Source organism: Centropristis striata, unplaced genomic scaffold (genome assembly GCF_030273125.1).
Source record: "Centropristis striata isolate RG_2023a ecotype Rhode Island unplaced genomic scaffold, C.striata_1.0 Scaffold_26, whole genome shotgun sequence".
NCBI classification, from domain to species: Eukaryota; Metazoa; Chordata; class Actinopteri; order Perciformes; family Serranidae; genus Centropristis; species Centropristis striata.
In genome coordinates this window covers 258,463-274,308 of record NW_026739042.1, presented here as the reverse complement: position 1 = coordinate 274,308, position 15,846 = coordinate 258,463, and the positions used below count along the sequence as shown (strand labels likewise).

At 42.3% G+C, this 15,846-nt stretch overlaps 1 protein-coding gene, 9 non-coding genes and 1 pseudogene across 10 annotated transcripts; 10 read left to right on the top strand and 1 right to left on the bottom strand.

The window, feature by feature from the left end:
• Positions 1-4,609: 4,609 nt before the first annotated feature.
• On the top strand, positions 4,610-4,728 carry LOC131967812 (5S ribosomal RNA). Its single transcript, XR_009393860.1, has one exon. It is a non-coding gene; the product is annotated as a 5S ribosomal RNA (ribosomal RNA).
• Positions 4,729-5,101: 373 nt separating this feature from the next.
• On the top strand, positions 5,102-5,220 carry LOC131967789 (5S ribosomal RNA). The gene has a single exon (XR_009393838.1). It is a non-coding gene; the product is annotated as a 5S ribosomal RNA (ribosomal RNA).
• Positions 5,221-5,593: 373 nt separating this feature from the next.
• On the top strand, positions 5,594-5,712 carry LOC131967778 (5S ribosomal RNA). The gene has a single exon (XR_009393827.1). It is a non-coding gene; the product is annotated as a 5S ribosomal RNA (ribosomal RNA).
• Positions 5,713-6,085: 373 nt separating this feature from the next.
• LOC131967801 (5S ribosomal RNA) lies at positions 6,086-6,204 on the top strand. The gene has a single exon (XR_009393849.1). It is a non-coding gene; the product is annotated as a 5S ribosomal RNA (ribosomal RNA).
• A 373-nt stretch (positions 6,205-6,577) lies between these two features.
• Positions 6,578-6,696, top strand: LOC131967972 (5S ribosomal RNA). Its single transcript, XR_009394010.1, has one exon. It is a non-coding gene; the product is annotated as a 5S ribosomal RNA (ribosomal RNA).
• A 373-nt stretch (positions 6,697-7,069) lies between these two features.
• On the top strand, positions 7,070-7,188 carry LOC131967961 (5S ribosomal RNA). Its single transcript, XR_009393999.1, has one exon. It is a non-coding gene; the product is annotated as a 5S ribosomal RNA (ribosomal RNA).
• Positions 7,189-7,561: 373 nt separating this feature from the next.
• Positions 7,562-7,680, top strand: LOC131967949 (5S ribosomal RNA). Its single transcript, XR_009393988.1, has one exon. It is a non-coding gene; the product is annotated as a 5S ribosomal RNA (ribosomal RNA).
• Positions 7,681-8,053: 373 nt separating this feature from the next.
• LOC131967887 (5S ribosomal RNA) lies at positions 8,054-8,172 on the top strand. Its single transcript, XR_009393930.1, has one exon. It is a non-coding gene; the product is annotated as a 5S ribosomal RNA (ribosomal RNA).
• Positions 8,173-8,545: 373 nt separating this feature from the next.
• LOC131967772 (5S ribosomal RNA) lies at positions 8,546-8,664 on the top strand. The gene has a single exon (XR_009393821.1). It is a non-coding gene; the product is annotated as a 5S ribosomal RNA (ribosomal RNA).
• Positions 8,665-9,037: 373 nt separating this feature from the next.
• On the top strand, positions 9,038-9,160 carry LOC131967825 (5S ribosomal RNA; annotated as a pseudogene).
• A 3,223-nt stretch (positions 9,161-12,383) lies between these two features.
• LOC131967763 (uncharacterized) lies at positions 12,384-13,971 on the bottom strand. Its single transcript, XM_059328706.1, has 2 exons — positions 13,151-13,971; positions 12,384-13,031 (listed from the first exon to the last, which is right to left on the bottom strand). The coding sequence occupies exons 1-2, from the start codon at positions 13,966-13,968 to the stop codon at positions 12,548-12,550; spliced, it is 1,302 nt and encodes a 433-aa protein (XP_059184689.1). The 5' UTR covers positions 13,969-13,971; the 3' UTR covers positions 12,384-12,547.
• Positions 13,972-15,846: the final 1,875 nt, after the last annotated feature.

The window sequence follows — 15,846 nt, the reverse complement described above, 5'->3', positions numbered from 1 at the left end:
AGGGAAAAGTGACCGTCGTCAATGCTTTGATAATGAGCAAGTTGGTGTATGCTATAAATGTGATAGAAGTGCCCGAGTGGGTTTATAAAGAGGTGGAAAAGGCTGTGGCAAACTTTCTGTGGGAGGGAAGGGGAGCAAAAATAGCGAGAGAGGTGCTGGAAAATGATTATAATGACGGTGGGCTTAGATTAATTAACCTGAGGAAAAAGAAAAGTGCTCTGAGAATTAGGATGATGTACAAATTTATAAAAAATAGCAGAAGCCAAGTGTGGAAGAGAGGGCTCCAGAGAAGCATTGATAAGGGTGGTGGGTGTGGAGAGAGTGGTGTCTTCATGCAAATGCGCCCAAGCAGTTTGAACGATATGTCAAAGTTTCACAGAGAGATCCTTAGTGACTGGAGTGGGTTTGTGGATGTAATGAAACATGAGTGTACTGATGTTGGACATGTATGGCAGCAGCCTATTTTTTTTAATCCAAAAATCAAGATAAAAAAAAAAAAATTCTATTTGATTCATCAATGTGGCGCGCTGGGTTTAGATTGGTGAAGGATATACTCTATGAATACGTGCCCGGGTTTGTGAGGGCGCAATACATAGTGGACGAGATCGAAATGGAGGGTGGGAGGATTAACGGGCACGCTGCGTGCGAACTCGTTGCTGTGGGGGACGTCAAGACGAGAACGATTTACAAAAGTATAAAAAGCAGGGAAATTAGAAGACTCGCTGGCGAAAAAGTCTGGAAGGAAACAATGAGAAAAACGGGCATATATGTTCAGAATTTGTGGTCCAATCTAAGAGTTAAGTGGAATAGTGTTGAATGTGAACATTTCGATTATACACTGAAAAAAATTTGGAGTGTTATTTACTTGGGAAAACCTAGGAAAGTTTTTGCACTTAGAAATTGTAAGTAAATTCTACAAGGGCGATCATCAAGTAAACCTTACTTCCAGGATATAAGTTACTTTTACTAGCAAACCTCAGGTAATTTACTGATTATTATTAATATGGACATTGAATTTGACTCTCTCCTTCTTTGTAAGTTTTACTCAGACTCTGGCCTTTCAAGGTAATTTTAAATACCTTTTTAAGTTTTATTTATGGACTATATGTAAGTAACATTTACACAGCATTTTACATAATTTTCTGCAGTTTAAATTGCCTAAATTTGTTCTTAATGTTTTTGTGTATTGAAACAATGACTTGAAAAATGAGGCAGCTGTTAATTCAACACGTTTATTTTTCTGTGAAAAAATATGTTTTTCAATAAAACATGTTCCAAAAGGTTTGCAAACAATACACTCATATTGTGGGGCAACAGATGTCACAGATGTGTCTGGCCACGGCTAACCATTCCATGTCTTAGTCTGTAGTGTTTCAACAGTTCTGTCCATGTGTCAGCCTCAAATATACACGTTTTACAAGACCGTTTCATCTTTTTGGAATCTGGAAAATACACACAGAAATAAATCAAACCTGATTAGAACTAGATTTTCATATCAGTATAAAAGTCAACTTAAAACTAATAATGATAGGTACCTAGGGTTTTAGATTTACCTTACATTAGCCGTTCAAATCAAATACTGCTGCAGGAGAACTTTCCCGATGGAGGCTGTAAAATACAAAGAAATCAAATGATTAATGCATCATACTCAAAGTTACTTGAATACCAAGGACAATGGAGAAGCAGCATTTATTGGGCTATATTCATATCACTAGAATATACAACATTAGATTGTCCTTTCAACTTTTGTATCCATTACATTTTATGCGGCGCAGCACATAACTTCAAAATTTAAAACATATACTATTCCAAATTAAAATGAAGCAGGATATGTTCTGTGATGATGGTAAACCTCTTTCAACTTAAGTGCAAAGCACTACACATTTTTTTTAAATTATATTTTACTTTTTTTTTTTTTTTTTTTTTTACCTGAATAGCCAGACACAGCAAGACACTGCTTGCTGTAGTTGCTGCTTGAGAGGGCACTGTGTCAACAGCAGAAAGTCGGTGGTTTGGGCTTAAGGACAAAAAAACATAGACAAGATAAGACATTAAAACTACAGAATACTTCATTAAAACTACAGAATCATGTAACCAAAATAAACTGTACCATTGTCAAACCCATGTCATTTTGATAATATGCTTTCAAGAAAATCCTGCATTTTTGCCGCTGTGATTCTATTCCTCTCCTCAAAAAAGTAGTAGAGCATTGCTGATCTAGATTCATGTCGTTGAGAGAGAGCTGGGTCATATGTATCAAGAATAATGCAAAATCAAAATTTAAACAGTTCATCTCAAGTTATGAGCAAAACGAAGGAATTAGAAATAAAGGCCTCCAAATAAGGTGATGGTCCTTTGGAAGCAAATTATCACAGCAAATGTTTTTTTAATAGATCACAAATATTTTTTTCAAATTCCCACAAATTAATCTCAATTTCAGATACTCAATGCTAATCAGTAGTTCTATAACACAAAAAGATGGAAAACTCATATTTCAACTAAAAGGACCAAAAGAATGCACCTAGGATAGGCCACTTGTTGAAATCATGACACAAAGTATTTTCATATATGGTATAAAAAAAATACAGCCACAGTAAGGAACAAATCTGAATTTTCTCACTGCACATAATTTAAAGATCAGCAGAAACATGAAGTAAGGGCAGAGATAAAATAGGACATGTGGGTAAACACAAACAGAAATGTAGTACTCTACTCGGATACCGTACGGAACTCGGAGTACCCCACCCTCCCCCGTCGGACAATCTGCAACCTCAACACATTAGCGCGATTTATTTGTTTATTACCGTTGCTACGCGACCCGTCCATGTGCCTGTGTTTGTGTAACGTTACACCAGCGCGAGGGAGAGAGAGAGGCAGGCGAGGCTATTAATAATGGCAAACACTGGATGCGCCGGTTAACAAGTGCCCCCCGCCCCCAGTCGACAAAGGAGTACTCCAGTACTACTCGAGTAGTGACCCCGAACCTTCGGATAGTTAAATATGCCACTCGTTGCAGCCCTAAACATGTCCGGCCACATTATATCCTACATTGTTATGAAAACCACCGTCAACTTCACATTAAAAGAACGTGCTCGACTGTCCGGGAGCTACACGTTTCATAAACACAAAACAAACCACTCGTTTTGTATAAACTTAAGATAATTATCAAAAACGATGGTGGAGCTCACAACTCGTGCACTTACCCAGGGAACAGCACATGGATGTATTATATTATCGGAACAGCAAGGTCCGACTGTTGTACCCTGGGGTGCACCACCAAAGTCCACAGGGACTTTGCGTTTAGTGACCATAGTAAAATTACGCTACAACATGTAGCCTATGGTAATGGCAAGTAGGGTCATGTTACATTTTATATCATCATCATATTATATTTGAACTTTTCATATGCAGGAAAACCCCTGAATGACTTACCTTCAAGGTGATTTAGCCGCTCCTGCCGCCATTAAACCTGACCGACGTCACCGTCTTCATGTGTTTTGGCGGTCAAAGACGCGCATGCGTCCTGGAGGCGAGCATGGTCACAAGGCGCATGTGCGGATTCATAACATGAAACACTATTAAAACTTACTTGATATTTCTAAGTTCATGTGTGGAAGTAGACAAAAAAGGACAGATAGAAATTAGATTCTGAAATAGAAAGACGGAATCAGCCTTCTCCCGTGATGGTGGCTGAGCATGTTTTTTTCCCCTCTCTACTCGCATATCTTGTGCTTAACCAACTCTCTCTGAATTATTCTTTACTTAGTTTCTCTTTTTCTTTTTCTCTTTTTTTCATAGATTCAGTTCGTTATTTGTTTCGTTTTATAATCTCAATTATTGTGTATAGATTCCTGTTGCCTAAGTTAAGTTATTTGATTTAAGTATCTTAAAGATAAATTAGGATTAAATATGGTTTAAATGGTATTTTATTTTACTTGGATATCTGGGTTTTTTTTTTTTTTAACCTAGACTGTTGAAATCCCTGTAGAGTGTATCACATTAAGCAACATCGAAATTGAAATGTGGAAATAGACTAAAAAACTTAACTTATAAAAGAATCAATCATGTACAGAATTATATACCCAAAAAAAATAATACTAATGGGTCTCTTATGAGGTACTATGTTACTGCATAGAGGTATCTAATTGTGATGGGGATTTATGTGAAGAAATGTTGCATAAAGAAACAGTTCTCAATCTTCCACCTGTCTGGCGTCTTGTCGTACATAATACATGAGGGGAAAAAACAAAACAAAAAAAAAAAACATTGTGTTGTGGGGGAAAATACAGAAGTATAACATTAATGTGTAACAAAAAAGAATTTATATTTACTTTGGTATGATGTATGATATGAATAAGAGACCAACTTTTTTGGTTGTGTTTTTGTTTTTGAATGTTGTGTTTGTCATTAATGCAAAATCAAGAAATTCAAGAAAAGATAATTGGGGGAAAAAAAAAAAAAAAAATATATATATATATATATATATATATATATATATATATATATATATGTATATATAAAAGTATAATATCAATATGTAACATACCATACATCATACCAGCAGTTGCATATCACAACTATAAAAGGCCTGTGTGCGCCCTGAGCCTTCGCTTACGGCCATACCAGCCTGAATACGCCTGATCTCGTCCGATCTCGGAGGCTAAGCAGGGTCGGGCCGGGTCAGTACTTGGATGGGAGACCGCCTGGGAATACCCGGTGCTGTAAGTTTTTGCGTTCTCTCTTTTCACCAGCAGATAACAACAGTGTGCAATATCTCTCTTATTTTCAATCAAAGAGCTGAACTCTGTTTCTCCTAGATGTGCAGAAAAAGTCTACAACACCAATGATGATGAGGATTTCACCTATTAAGCACCATTAAAGCAAAAAGGCCACTCTAACACTGACGTCAGACGTGCCTTTCAAATGAAAATCCAACCTCAACCGTGTAGTTTCCCTGCGGGACATACGAGGCGTCACAGTCACTCAAAGATAAGGCCAAAATCTGTGGGATTGAGCCCTGTAACGGCAATTGCCCCATTGTAACGAGTACCAGCAGTTGCATATCACAACTATAAAAGGCCTGTGTGCGCCCTGAGCCTTCGCTTACGGCCATACCAGCCTGAATACGCCCGATCTCGTCCGATCTCGGAAGCTAAGCAGGGTCGGGCCGGGTCAGTACTTGGATGGGAGACCGCCTGGGAATACCCGGTGCTGTAAGCTTTTGCGTTCTCTCTTTTCACCAGCAGATAACAACAATGTGCAATATCTCTCTTATTTTCAATCAAAGAGCTGAACTCTGTTTCTCCTAGATGTGCAGAAAAAGTCTACAACACCAATGATGATGAGGATTTCACCTATTAAGCACCATTAAAGCAAAAAGGCCACTCTAACACTGACGTCAGACGTGCCTTTCAAATGAAAATCCAACCTCAACCGTGTAGTTTCCCTGCGGGACATACGAGGCGTCACAGTCACTCAAAGATAAGGCCAAAATCTGTGGGATTGAGCCCTGTAACGGCAATTGCCCCATTGTAACGAGTACCAGCAGTTGCATATCACAACTATAAAAGGCCTGTGTGCGCCCTGAGCCTTCGCTTACGGCCATACCAGCCTGAATACGCCCGATCTCGTCCGATCTCGGAAGCTAAGCAGGGTCGGGCCGGGTCAGTACTTGGATGGGAGACCGCCTGGGAATACCCGGTGCTGTAAGCTTTTGCGTTCTCTCTTTTCACCAGCAGATAACAACAATGTGCAATATCTCTCTTATTTTCAATCAAAGAGCTGAACTCTGTTTCTCCTAGATGTGCAGGAAAAGTCTACAACACAAATGATGATGAGGATTTCACCTATTAAGCACCATTAAAGCAAAAAGGCCACTCTAACACTGACGTCAGACGTGCCTTTCAAATGAAAATCCAACCTCAACCGTGTAGTTTCCCTGCGGGACATACGAGGCGTCACAGTCACTCAAAGATAAGGCCAAAATCTGTGGGATTGAGCCCTGTAACGGCAATTGCCCCATTGTAACGAGTACCAGCAGTTGCATATCACAACTATAAAAGGCCTGTGTGCGCCCTGAGCCTTCGCTTACGGCCATACCAGCCTGAATACGCCCGATCTCGTCCGATCTCGGAGGCTAAGCAGGGTCGGGCCGGGTCAGTACTTGGATGGGAGACCGCCTGGGAATACCCGGTGCTGTAAGCTTTTGCGTTCTCTCTTTTCACCAGCAGATAACAACAATGTGCAATATCTCTCTTATTTTCAATCAAAGAGCTGAACTCTGTTTCTCCTAGATGTGCAGGAAAAGTCTACAACACCAATGATGATGAGGATTTCACCTATTAAGCACCATTAAAGCAAAAAGGCCACTCTAACACTGACGTCAGACGTGCCTTTCAAATGAAAATCCAACCTCAACCGTGTAGTTTCCCTGCGGGACATACGAGGCGTCACAGTCACTCAAAGATAAGGCCAAAATCTGTGGGATTGAGCCCTGTAACGGCAATTGCCCCATTGTAACGAGTACCAGCAGTTGCATATCACAACTATAAAAGGCCTGTGTGCGCCCTGAGCCTTCGCTTACGGCCATACCAGCCTGAATACGCCCGATCTCGTCCGATCTCGGAAGCTAAGCAGGGTCGGGCCGGGTCAGTACTTGGATGGGAGACCGCCTGGGAATACCCGGTGCTGTAAGCTTTTGCGTTCTCTCTTTTCACCAGCAGATAACAACAATGTGCAATATCTCTCTTATTTTCAATCAAAGAGCTGAACTCTGTTTCTCCTAGATGTGCAGAAAAAGTCTACAACACCAATGATGATGAGGATTTCACCTATTAAGCACCATTAAAGCAAAAAGGCCACTCTAACACTGACGTCAGACGTGCCTTTCAAATGAAAATCCAACCTCAACCGTGTAGTTTCCCTGCGGGACATACGAGGCGTCACAGTCACTCAAAGATAAGGCCAAAATCTGTGGGATTGAGCCCTGTAACGGCAATTGCCCCATTGTAACGAGTACCAGCAGTTGCATATCACAACTATAAAAGGCCTGTGTGCGCCCTAAGCCTTCGCTTACGGCCATACCAGCCTGAATACGCCCGATCTCGTCCGATCTCGGAAGCTAAGCAGGGTCGGGCCGGGTCAGTACTTGGATGGGAGACCGCCTGGGAATACCCGGTGCTGTAAGCTTTTGCGTTCTCTCTTTTCACCAGCAGATAACAACAATGTGCAATATCTCTCTTATTTTCAATCAAAGAGCTGAACTCTGTTTCTCCTAGATGTGCAGAAAAAGTCTACAACACCAATGATGATGAGGATTTCACCTATTAAGCACCATTAAAGCAAAAAGGCCACTCTAACACTGACGTCAGACGTGCCTTTCAAATGAAAATCCAACCTCAACCGTGTAGTTTCCCTGCGGGACATACGAGGCGTCACAGTCACTCAAAGATAAGGCCAAAATCTGTGGGATTGAGCCCTGTAACGGCAATTGCCCCATTGTAACGAGTACCAGCAGTTGCATATCACAACTATAAAAGGCCTGTGTGCGCCCTGAGCCTTCGCTTACGGCCATACCAGCCTGAATACGCCCGATCTCGTCCGATCTCGGAAGCTAAGCAGGGTCGGGCCGGGTCAGTACTTGGATGGGAGACCGCCTGGGAATACCCGGTGCTGTAAGCTTTTGCGTTCTCTCTTTTCACCAGCAGATAACAACAATGTGCAATATCTCTCTTATTTTCAATCAAAGAGCTGAACTCTGTTTCTCCTAGATGTGCAGAAAAAGTCTACAACACCAATGATGATGAGGATTTCACCTATTAAGCACCATTAAAGCAAAAAGGCCACTCTAACACTGACGTCAGACGTGCCTTTCAAATGAAAATCCAACCTCAACCGTGTAGTTTCCCTGCGGGACATACGAGGCGTCACAGTCACTCAAAGATAAGGCCAAAATCTGTGGGATTGAGCCCTGTAACGGCAATTGCCCCATTGTAACGAGTACCAGCAGTTGCATATCACAACTATAAAAGGCCTGTGTGCGCCCTGAGCCTTCGCTTACGGCCATACCAGCCTGAATACGCCCGATCTCGTCCGATCTCGGAAGCTAAGCAGGGTCGGGCCGGGTCAGTACTTGGATGGGAGACCGCCTGGGAATACCCGGTGCTGTAAGCTTTTGCGTTCTCTCTTTTCACCAGCAGATAACAACAATGTGCAATATCTCTCTTATTTTCAATCAAAGAGCTGAACTCTGTTTCTCCTAGATGTGCAGGAAAAGTCTACAACACAAATGATGATGAGGATTTCACCTATTAAGCACCATTAAAGCAAAAAGGCCACTCTAACACTGACGTCAGACGTGCCTTTCAAATGAAAATCCAACCTCAACCGTGTAGTTTCCCTGCGGGACATACGAGGCGTCACAGTCACTCAAAGATAAGGCCAAAATCTGTGGGATTGAGCCCTGTAACGGCAATTGCCCCATTGTAACGAGTACCAGCAGTTGCATATCACAACTATAAAAGGCCTGTGTGCGCCCTGAGCCTTCGCTTACGGCCATACCAGCCTGAATACGCCCGATCTCGTCCGATCTCGGAAGCTAAGCAGGGTCGGGCCGGGTCAGTACTTGGATGGGAGACCGCCTGGGAATACCCGGTGCTGTAAGCTTTTGCGTTCTCTCTTTTCACCAGCAGATAACAACAATGTGCAATATCTCTCTTATTTTCAATCAAAGAGCTGAACTCTGTTTCTCCTAGATGTGCAGAAAAAGTCTACAACACCAATGATGATGAGGATTTCACCTATTAAGCACCATTAAAGCAAAAAGGCCACTCTAACACTGACGTCAGACGTGCCTTTCAAATGAAAATCCAACCTCAACCGTGTAGTTTCCCTGCGGGACATACGAGGCGTCACAGTCACTCAAAGATAAGGCCAAAATCTGTGGGATTGAGCCCTGTAACGGCAATTGCCCCATTGTAACGAGTACCAGCAGTTGCATATCACAACTATAAAAGGCCTGTGTGCGCCATGAGCCTTCGCTTACGGCCATACCAGCCTGAATACGCCCGATCTCGTCCGATCTCGGAAGCTAAGCAGGGTCGGGCCGGGTCAGTACTTGGATGGGAGACCGCCTGGGAATGGCCCATGACCCCTCCAAGTCCCTATTGCTCACCCTGGGATCAGATCAAACTTGGATCAAAGGGAATGGCCCCCTCTTGTGGCGTAGCATACCCAGAAATGTTTCCAAAGGCCTGAACTATTCTAATTCTATCATGGAAACCATATAATTTCTGACAGCTTGCAACCCAAGTTATGATGTGTGAGATATGCTCTTACCTTTTATGCAGCCCATCATTAATAAACTAGGTATCAGCTAATGGAAGGGATGACTGAAAGTATTTTTAAAATGGGGGAAAGTGAAACATTGCATTGCCATCTTGTTTCAGCAAAACAAATATGCAGATTGCAGCCAATAAACATCGACACTCCACAATCATGTTCACTTAAAATGTTACATTCTTGCGGCGCCCCGGACTCGAACCCGGCTCGGAGCTCTTTTGCAAGCGGGCAAGCCGGGTTCGAACCCCGCTCGGAGCTCTTTTGCAAGCGGGCAGCCCGGGTTCGAACCCCGCTCGGAGCTCTTTCGCAAGCCGGGTTCGAGCGCGGGTTCGAACCCGGCTCGGAGCGTTTTCCCGCATGTTTTCCCCTTTGTCTCCCCCCTTCACTCTAAATACCTCCTCTATAAAATGCCTTAAAAAAAAGTTACATACTGTAAGAAGTCCTGTCAGCTGTTTTCACCATGTAATGTGTTGTCTCTGCATGTTGCAGCAACAGGTTTAACTTTTAGAGACACACAGTTTCAGATGCATAGAGAGCATGTGTAAATTTAGTCCATTCATTGTATTGCAAATATATATATAATATTTATATAGCAAATTGCAGCCGTTTTAAATGCAGTCTATTTTACCCCATTGGTCAAAGTTATTTGATAATAGATTTTTGAAAAGGCTAAAAGCATTTTTTTTTGGGATGTTTGACTCACAATCTGCCTGAATTTATATTCTTGCCCCAACATTTCTTGCAATTTATTCTTCGATACTGATTCAGTATCAGTGTACTGAGATATTTTGTGTTTTATTTTGGTTTCATTTCCACTGAGTGTGCGTCACTAGTCTACAGTAAATGTTTTAAAGGACCAGCCACTGCGGGTGAAAGGGGGGTGCCCCTGGATTTACCACAGTTGCCGTGTGTCCTTTTGCTGTACATTAACTGCACTGGAAGCTGTCCACACAGGTCCAGGAGACATGACAGCTCCAGACAGAGAAAAGCTCTGGCAGGGTGCAAGACCCTCCGAGAGTGTGTGTGTGGCTGAAGGTCATCAACAGGAAGTGGACAGAACCACGTTGGGCAAGTCCATAATAGGTTAAAAAAGAGCTGTGAGAATCATACATTCATGAAAAAATCATATTCATATAATCAATTGTTTTTGACATTATATACTGCAAATTTTTTTTGATAAATGGGTACAGAAAGATTGTTTTGGATACGGCTGTGTTGTTCTGTTTGGCTCTGCTATCTCTCTTTATAGTGCTCTCTGTTCTGTGTCACCTGGAGCCGAGGGGGAGAGTGGACGGTGGTAATATTACTATATTATGTACAGAAATTGACATATTGATGACACAAGCATAGTGGTGTTGTGTGTTATGTGTATTTCTCGTATCTGTTCTGTCTGTGTCTGCCTCATCTCCTTGGTCATCGAAGGTAAAACCCTTTCCCCATATTAAATGACATTATCCACTCTGAAATGCATGCTTTCCCGCTCTCTAATATTGCTACTATTCATAATTTTGTTTGAGTTGGCCTAATGAATGTTAGGCCAAAAGAGGGAATTGTTAGAATAATTTGAATATTATACTTGTTGAAAATGAAATGTTACTGTCTTCTTCTCTTTTTCCTCTTTGTGATTTTTCTCCCAACAGTCATCACAGGTCACTATGCATGCGTAATTCACTAAATCTTGATAATGTCTATCTCTATGCATTTATATTAATCAGGTAATATGATTTTGATACATTGATTGTGTTTGTGTGTTAATATTGATGTAGAAAACTATGATTACTTTAATTACATATATTCCATTTGCTTAAACTGATTAAGATTCTATAAATCACAAAGAATGACATCCAGATATATTGATGCACAGTTTTTGCTGTGTGTATGTGCATTTGTGAGTGTGTGTGTGTGTGTGTATGTGTGTCTGGAGAGGGGAGACCACAGAAGGCTGAATGAAAATCCCGTGTGAGAATCTCTGTAAGTCATAACAAGGAAAAATGTTTGTGCTAACAAGTTTGATAGTAGGTCAGGGCAAGGCCTGGTTTCGGCAGCAAGCAACCAGGTGGCATGACGTGCCGTTGTATGCATTAAAACTGGCGAATGAGCGGATCAAGAAGGCGGAACTTCCTGGAAGAAATCGACCAGCATGTTTTGTAAACAAATGTTAGTCTTTTTTCTGCTGACGAATTTTAAAAAATAAATAAATTGCATATATGAATTCTAATTTGTATCATATTTGATACATCAGGTCTTTTTGTGCAATTTGTTGCTCACAGATTGTTTTTCTTGAACAAAAAAATATAAAACCTAACATTTTTAACCTATTAAGACTTTGACTTTTCCTTTTTCCTCATACATGCAAAATACATATTTTTTCCATATAACACAACATCATACATCGGCTGATATTAAGTTTTTTAATGCAGCAATAACTGATCCACTCGTGGAACCTGCATATCATTTTTGCTACATCTGATATTTTTGTGCAATTTGTTGCTCAGTTTGTTTATCTTCAACACATGTATACATCAGGTTTTTGATGATGTAGAGGTCTCAAAAATTACTGTATCTAATATGATACACTTGGCTTTATAGGGTTAATATACAGTCATGGTAGAAAATTAGACCACCCTTGTTTTCTTCAATTTCTTGTTAATTTTAATGCCTGGTATAACTCAAGGTACATTTGTTTGGACAAATATAATGATAACAAGAAAAACAGCTCATAAGAGTTTAATTTAAGAGCTGATATCGAGCCATTTTCCATGGTTTTCTGGATAATGATTTGGTTATTATCAAGAAAACCATGGAAAATGGCTCGATATCAGCTCTTCAATTAAACTCTTGTGAGCTATTTTTGTTGTCATTCTATTTGTCAAAACAATTGTACCTTGAGTTATACCAGGCATTAAAATGAACAAGAAATTGAAGTTAAATCGGTGGGCTAATATTTTTTTCCCCATGACTGTAGTAAGAGGAAATAACAATAAAAGGCAAACTACGAAGTTGAACCTCGAATAGACAAATTACAATGATGTGCTACAAAATCTTTTATCTACTTTATCCCTTAAAATGTTATTCATAGATTACCAAATATTATTCGCAAAACAAATATGCAAAGGCCAGACAAGTATAAAAACACACAAAAATCTTTTATTTACATTATCACAGGAGACAGGAGATCACACCACACAGGTAAGTAACAGTTATTTTTTTAACTGCTTTTCCTTTTTTCTAAGGCTATGTCCACCACACTTTTGAAGTGTTCAAAATTATCATAACAAACATCTTCAAACCCAGAGGTAGTGGATTTCCTAGTTGCCGGGCAATAGGTAAATATCTTCTGGTTGCTTCCAGCTGCTTTGTCCTTTGAAGGTGTGTACCTTTTCCGCTGCCCACCACACTGAGGCACTTGGCAAGCCCCACATGGCCGCAAGGACTTGTTGGGCATGAGTTGCTTGGTGGTTGGTGCAGGGGGCTGTGCCACAGGTACAAAGCCCTGACTGCCTGATGGCCCCAGAAGTTTGATGGAGGGAGCTTGTGGCTGTGCAGGAAGAACCAGGAGTAGAGGTGCAGCTGCCGACACAGCGGGTGGAATATGGGCCGACGCAGCAGGCTTTGGCTGAATGGGCCGGTTCGCGGGGTTTGGCGGAATGGGCCGGTTCACAGGGGCCGGTTCTGGCTCTTCAAAAGCTAACCTGGAAATATAAAACAAACGTGATGATGAGTATTGATATGCCATAAGTGCTTTTTGATTTTCACAGTCTACACAAGTAGTCCTTCCAACAGGAGGAATGAAGTGCTCATTACAACTTACCTCCGCTTCTCACCCTGCCTTTTCCCAGCCAGGTGATGAAGGTGCTGGTACTGCACTTCAGGCCGATCTGGTGGAGGCAAGGATGTTGGCAGCACAGGAGCTTCTGGAAGCGGTGTGTCTGACAACACTTTCTTGTGTGGTGTCACTCTGGGCATTACTGTTGCTCTGTAGTTGGCCTTTTTCTCCTCCCTCACAATAAAGGTGGAGATGGATTTCGCATTCACATTGGGCAGAGGAATGGCGAGGCCGCACAGGATGGCATCGTCTCTTAGTCGGTCTGCAATCCTTTTATACTGCCCCTTAATAGAAGCCACGACTTTACTGGGGGAGGAGAGTTGACTGCACGGCGGTCGGTTTTTGAGCATCTTGATGAGGAGGTAGAGCAGACGGCTGTCTTCTGTCACCTGTGCCGCCTGAGGGAACCTCATCCAGCCAAACTTTGTTTTCTGAGCTGCTCTGGTCTCGTGGGTGTCAGCCCCAAGACACCGGCCAAACAGGGTGTAGCCCCACCTGGACTCATATTTTTTAACAAATCTGGCGGCGGTCTTGTCGTGCTCGTGAAGAGAGCTGGCGGCGGTGATGATCTTCTGCCTCAGGTCAGCTGGCACTAGGTGGCGGTCGCTGTCGTCTACCAGTTCTAGGAGCAGCAAGGCCAGTGCCTCCACTTCTTCTATTCCTGGCAGATGCAGATGTCCCTGGGTCATGAGCACATCTTGCAGAGCGGGGCTGTCCTCCTCCTCCACCTGTTCTGCCTTGGTGAGGATGGCATGGTTCCTGCAGAAGCTATCAATAGGATCCTCCTCTGACTCTGCAGACATGCCAAGACCCTCATCTGCCATCTCTTCATCTGTCTCAGCCGACTCCTCAGACTCCTCCTCCTCCTCCTCCTCACGAGACTGCTCTTCCTCAACTGCAAATATGAAATTGCACTGATCACAAATGTGTCTGCGTAACAACCACTTCATTCAATATTATGCATGTGTATTATGCAATATTATGTTTCTTTGCTTCATGGTGTTAAAGGTTAATTTTATACCATGTTTGTTGTCATTGCTAGAATTTGCATGAAAAACTATGGATAAGTATGTATAACCTTGCTTCATGTGTACAATTTAATGTGTGATTAAATGCTGTACCTTTCTGCACATAGAAATTTTTAGCAGTGAAGCTGGTAGACTGGCACACGGCATACTCCACGCCAAGGAGCTCCTCCTCATCTGGGTGCTCGTACGCATCAGGGACGGGCAGTGGAGCAGCAAAGTTGGGCTCCAGGACGTGCTCCTTGCCGAACAGAAGCTCAGCCTGCTGATTGATGCGCTGGATCTGCCGCGCGTCCATGCATGACGTCTGCCGACCCTGACCGCCAGCAACCCGGAGTGATGCCATGCGGTTGTTCCACTGCACAGCAAAGGCCATCAGGTATGCCTGAAACACATGACCATTTTGACTGGTATTGTATAGGCTTGGAAGTGATGACTAAAGCTGTGAAATAAAATGCATCATTGAAACTACGCCATATTGAAGTGTTTATTTTCAATTACTCACTTGGAACGGCATAATCCCACATCTCTGTGAAGGTATGGCATTGTAAAGGTGTGCGTGCAACCCCTCCAAAGAGTTACTGCCTCTCCGGCACCTGTACTTGTTGAGCCGAACACCATTCAGCACCACAACCTTCACAGACACATACAGCTGTATGCCAGGGGGATCCTGTAAAACACAACAAATTCAAGTTCCTTATTCAAACTGGTGTCCACAAGTGTGAGTGGTTTTATAATAACACATGATAAGTGAAAAGACATCAACCCACCTGCATGCAGCCGAGATGCTTGCTTGCAGTTGCCCAGTGAGCATCAACTGCCTCTGTTGACTTGAACAGGGGGATTCCATCAATGTCCAGGCCTGCTGGTCCCCTGAACTCGGCAATGATGGCCTCAATCACCAAAGCAGACTCCTATAACATATACATAAAATTAAATTAATCTCTTGTGAGCTATTTTTGTTGTCATCATTATATTCGTCCAAACAATTGTACCTTTAGTTGTACCAGACATTAAAATGAACAAAAATTGAAGAAAAAAATGGTCTAATATTTTTTTCCATGACTGTATATTCTCAGCTTTGAGTGTTAAATCACATCACAATAATTGGAAAGTGTTGCTACTCCTAATGATCTTGCATTTATTTCCAGTACAGTTGAATCCAAAATTGACAGAAAATAAGTAAGATTGCTTCTTATTCAAAAATTGCATACGTGGATCAATGTCACACTTACCACAACCCCACGGGTGATGCGCCTCACATACGATCTGACCTGGTGAGGCTTGAGGAAGGCTATCATCTCCTCGTCGGAATACCTGGCGTACAGCTCTGCGTTGCCATTCCTGACAGCCTGGACCAGGAGCATCATGTCCGTCTTGTTGTAGGCGAGCACCGCACCCGCCAAGGCACTCATGAACAACCCGTACTTGGCATGGCTCTGTTTGATCACAACAGCATCCCAGCGATGTAGCCAGTGTCGGATGTCCAGTCTGACCACAGCACCCTGCTGTACCCAGTCAGCAAACAGACTCTCCAGAAAGGAGGAACCGCTGTCACTGAAATGATATCAACATTTTGTACATGTGTGTTACATGTTTTTATAACTATAAAATTAATGTGTTTTCTTGCAAAAATGTAATGTAAGTAAAGTAATG